This window comes from Denticeps clupeoides, unplaced genomic scaffold (genome assembly GCF_900700375.1).
Source record: "Denticeps clupeoides unplaced genomic scaffold, fDenClu1.1, whole genome shotgun sequence".
Lineage (NCBI taxonomy): Eukaryota > Metazoa > Chordata > Actinopteri > Clupeiformes > Denticipitidae > Denticeps > Denticeps clupeoides.
Genome location: NW_021629799.1, coordinates 59,066 through 63,269, shown reverse-complemented (window position 1 = coordinate 63,269; position 4,204 = coordinate 59,066). Strand labels below are relative to the sequence as shown.

Here is a 4,204-nt window from a genome sequence, read left to right as displayed (position 1 = left end):
TCGAGATATGAAATAAAAAAGATATTAATAGTAATAAACAAATATCTTTTGAATTTTATGAGCAGCTAAGGCATCAGCTTTGATCAGGAAATGTGCAGAAAAAAATGCACACCTGGTAGACCCTCCTAAACAAGATGATTGGCTCTGTGCAGTTCAGCCCACTCTAAGATCACTACAAATACAGCAGGAATTCTTCACACACACACTTTTGCTCTCACCTCTTGCACAACCTTCAGGAGTACGGGAATGGCTTCAAATCCTGTAAACAAGATTTTTGTGTACGAGCATCCTGACTTTCAAGGAGTGAGCCGGGAGTTCACTGAGTATTGTCCAGACCTTCGGGATGTTAGTTTTAATGACTGTATCTCCTCTGTGAAGGTCATAGGGCAGCCATGGGTGTTATACGAACACCCCCACTGTCAGGGTGCCATGTTCTACTTTGAGGAGGGTGAATGTCGATCAGTGGTGTGGCATGATGCAATTTCTTCACTGGAACAGGTGAAAGAAGATCTGACAAATCCTCAGATCACACTGTATGAGAATCAAAACTATGGGGGTAGGAGCATTACCCTCAACTGTGAGACCAACTTATGTTTTGGCAGTTTCAATGATATGATTTCTTCCTGCCGAGTGGACAGAGGAGCATGGGTCCTCTATGAGCATCCAAACAGAGGTGGTCGTTCAATTCTGGTCAGAGCTGGAAGAAAATTTCCAAGCATAGGCTGGATTGACAACCAAGTGTCTTGGGTTCGTCCTCTTAAACCTGGGAGACCCAAGATAACAGCAGAGCTCATCTGGGACAAGAAAGAAGAAAACACCAAATCAGTCGTCATTGACTCCATATGTGGTGTGAATCGTGGAAAACGTGAGCAGACCTTCTCCTCTGAGCTCAGTCGGGAGTATGAAGGTTCTGTCACCGAGAGCTTCAACTTCAGCAATGCTACACAGATAACTGTGGGGATGTCATTTGGGTTTGATATTGGTATAGTGAAATCAGAGGTCAATGTGTCTGTGAGTAACACTTTCACTGTGGAGAAGGGGAGCAGCAACACCAAGACGGAAAAGAAGGGTGTGAAGATTTCCATACCAGCCACCATTCATCCACACACCAAGCTCACTGTGAATGTTGTGAGAAAAGAGGTTGATGTGAAGGTTCCAGTCAAGATAACGATCCAGTCAGGCTATAGCTCTTCGACTGAATACGGGGAATACAGGTGCCAGGCTGGAAACTCGATCTTGGCTGAATACCAAGAAGAGGACATTTAAGGCTTAAGTAAAAAAAAAAAAAAAAAGAATTATAACCATATCATATAGACAGCAAACTAAATACTACTTACTAATAATAAACTTAATTTTTACTTTGTAATCTTATACGCCATAACCTATAGAGCATTTCTCGATTTCATTTTTCCATAACTAAAATGCTTAAAATGTAAGTCTGTCAGTCTTTATATATTGGTGTACCTCTTGTGATTTACATAAAGCTGGTGTGATTTTTCCTATATGTTAACCTAAATTTATTAGTACAAGTGAAGTGATTGTCATTGTGGCAATTATTATTAAATGATTAGCATTATTAAACTAAGCATTTTTTCTTTGATGCATCAAATGTTAATTTCTTGTAGTTATGCATTAACTAAGGTCCAGCAAAACAATTATTTTATCCACATGCAATCACATGCCACTGGGGATGCCTGTTACTGTGCATTTGTTCATGCTGGTCCGAGGCCACGGTAAACAGGGAGGGCTGCATCAGGAGAGGCATCCAGCATAAAAAAACTCTATTCATGCAGACAACCACACAAGTTGATCAGCAGTGATCTCCCATAACAGGAGATATCAAAGGGAGACTATGAACAGACAATACACAATAATTATGTATATTCTGGATAAGCAGATTTGCAATACCTATGAGAATCATGAGATCAGAGTGATATATTATGGAATAAAATAACACATATGTATATACAGATTAAAGAAATGAAAACAAACATCTAATTTCTGGAATGTGTTCTCTTTTTAGACATCAGAAGCATTATTGTCTTCACAAATTTCAGAAGAGTTCAGGTTTTTCTCAGAACTCAGTGACTAAAACAACAAAAAGAAAGAAAAGCCTCGTTTTCATTTAAAATGAGTCACCAGTGGTTTAACACACCAGGGGCCTGTTTCAGAAAGGAGGTTACAAGTGAAAAATGTTAAGCCTGAAATGAGAGAAACTCTGGTTTTTCCGTTTCAAAGTGGCAGGTTTGTCAAACTCGAGAAAGCAGGGTAAGTCAAGCCTGTTTCTGAAAGAGAGGTAACTTTTACCCAGAGTCAGTTACCGTGGTAACTTACTCTGTGAACCTAACCTGGTCAGGAACCTGTTTTATTCTCTAAACTAATGGAAGCTTACTGTAGAATATCGGGTATGCGGAGCATATTAGTAAGGCCACTGTATGCAGAGCTGTACAGAAAGTGTGCTTCGCTCTGAAACGCTGCACATTTGTGTAGTGTTTCCTGGCCACAAACCCCTGGGAGTCATCAAAGAGGAATTTTACAGAATTGCTGGTCTGTAGTGTTCAAATGTTTTTAATATGAAAAAATATATATGTTCAGTTAATGAAATTTTGCTGTGCCCTCTGAAAGTAACCTAATATTCAAAATTACCTTCAGGATTTCCCAATGTGGTTGGATGCATTGATGGCACGCATATCTTTCCTATCTTTGCACCAAGTGAAAATGAGGCATACTATGTTAACAGAAAGTCAATCCACAGTATTAATGTGGAGGTACACTGAGTTACATGCAGTTTAGAATGGTGAAATACCATATAGCAATACTATATCTCATATCTTATTCTTTCCACTGTGAAGATCATATGTGATGCTGCACATATTATCACCAATATTGAGGCCAAGTGGATCGGCTCTGTTAATGACTCACGAATATATATTGTGAGTCTACCCTAAGCAGTGGTAAGTAAATGTATGCATTACACACTTGGGCACTTCAATGCAGCACTAAACCAATGTAAACTTTTTTTACAGCTGCTTTTAAAGCAGTTGACTGCTTTCTACTGGGGGATAGGGGCAACCCATGCCAGCCTACACTGGTAACCCCTTACCCAGAGCCTGAACAAGCACCACAGCATTGATTCAGTGTGGCACATAGTAAAACTAGAGGCAGTGCCAGTGCCTACGTCACCTCAGGGTCACCCCTGAGAGGGCCTGCGGCATCAATGTGGCATGTGTAGTTCTCCATAATATTGCCATTTTTAAAGGGGAACAACAGCCTGCCCTACACATACATGACCCAGGGGAAGACCCCATCCACACTGCAGATTTCCAGGATAGAAGCGTGGTCCAAGACCGTATAAGCAACTATTCATTCTCTGATTAATTCAGCCACCACCACAAAAAAGAAAATTAAAGAAAAAATAGGTCACAACAATTTATTTGGTCTTTATTCCCTACAAATTAAAAAGCAACTGTTAAAATTCTATATTCTTTCCAAACTTTTATATAATCCACTAATCACAATACACACCTTAACTGTAGCTTGTGTTTCAGAATCTCGATTTTAGGACCTGTCGATTGTTTTTTTCTATTTGTTTAAGCAGATGCATTCTATATAACTTCTTTACTGGTAACTGAAAATACAGTAGATTAGGGTTACATTATGTTGTACATGACTTCCATTTAATTAAACTCTGGCGTTTACGGTACATCACTGAACTGTGCTCTCTGGATCAGCAGAAATGGTGTCCTCATCCCCTACATCCTGAGAAGATGAGCATTTGGTTTAGCACACTTTATAATATTACGTACCCAACTCAATACACCAGAAATTAGGACACTTACAACTGCCTGGGTTTCTGTTAAGACAGGAGGATCCGCAAAAGGCAGACATTGCCATCAGAATCTTTTGAGACCAATCCAAAAATGAAAGAAAATAAGTACATTTTATATATGTGTGTGTGTGTGTGTGTATGGGTGTGGGTGTGTGCAGCCCTCTTACATTTGTGTCCTGGGGAGTGACTGGCTCTGATGAACACCCTACAGGAATTCCCTCAGCCACTGGCCTTCCAGAGTTCAGACTCAGGGCCATCTCCTCAGCATTTGTGAGTGGTGGTGGCGCAGGGCCTCCCCCAGTCTGGCGAGCGTCTGCCTTCTTTCTGTTGGCTGAAGAGACATCAAATGAAAAAGAGCACTGTATGAAAACGGCA

General features: G+C 40.4%; 1 protein-coding gene and 1 long non-coding RNA gene across 2 annotated transcripts; one reads left to right on the top strand and one right to left on the bottom strand.

The window, feature by feature from the left end:
- The first annotated feature begins 218 nt into the window (after window positions 1-218).
- Window positions 219-1,604, top strand: LOC114774373 (epidermal differentiation-specific protein-like). Its single transcript, XM_028966290.1, has one exon. The coding sequence runs from the start codon at window positions 247-249 to the stop codon at window positions 1,264-1,266; it is 1,020 nt and encodes a 339-aa protein (XP_028822123.1). The 5' UTR covers window positions 219-246; the 3' UTR covers window positions 1,267-1,604.
- A 1,966-nt stretch (window positions 1,605-3,570) lies between these two features.
- On the bottom strand, window positions 3,571-4,204 carry LOC114774374 (uncharacterized). Its single transcript, XR_003744799.1, has 3 exons — window positions 3,997-4,204; window positions 3,840-3,900; window positions 3,571-3,759 (listed from the first exon to the last, which is right to left on the bottom strand). It is a non-coding gene; the product is annotated as an uncharacterized LOC114774374 (long non-coding RNA).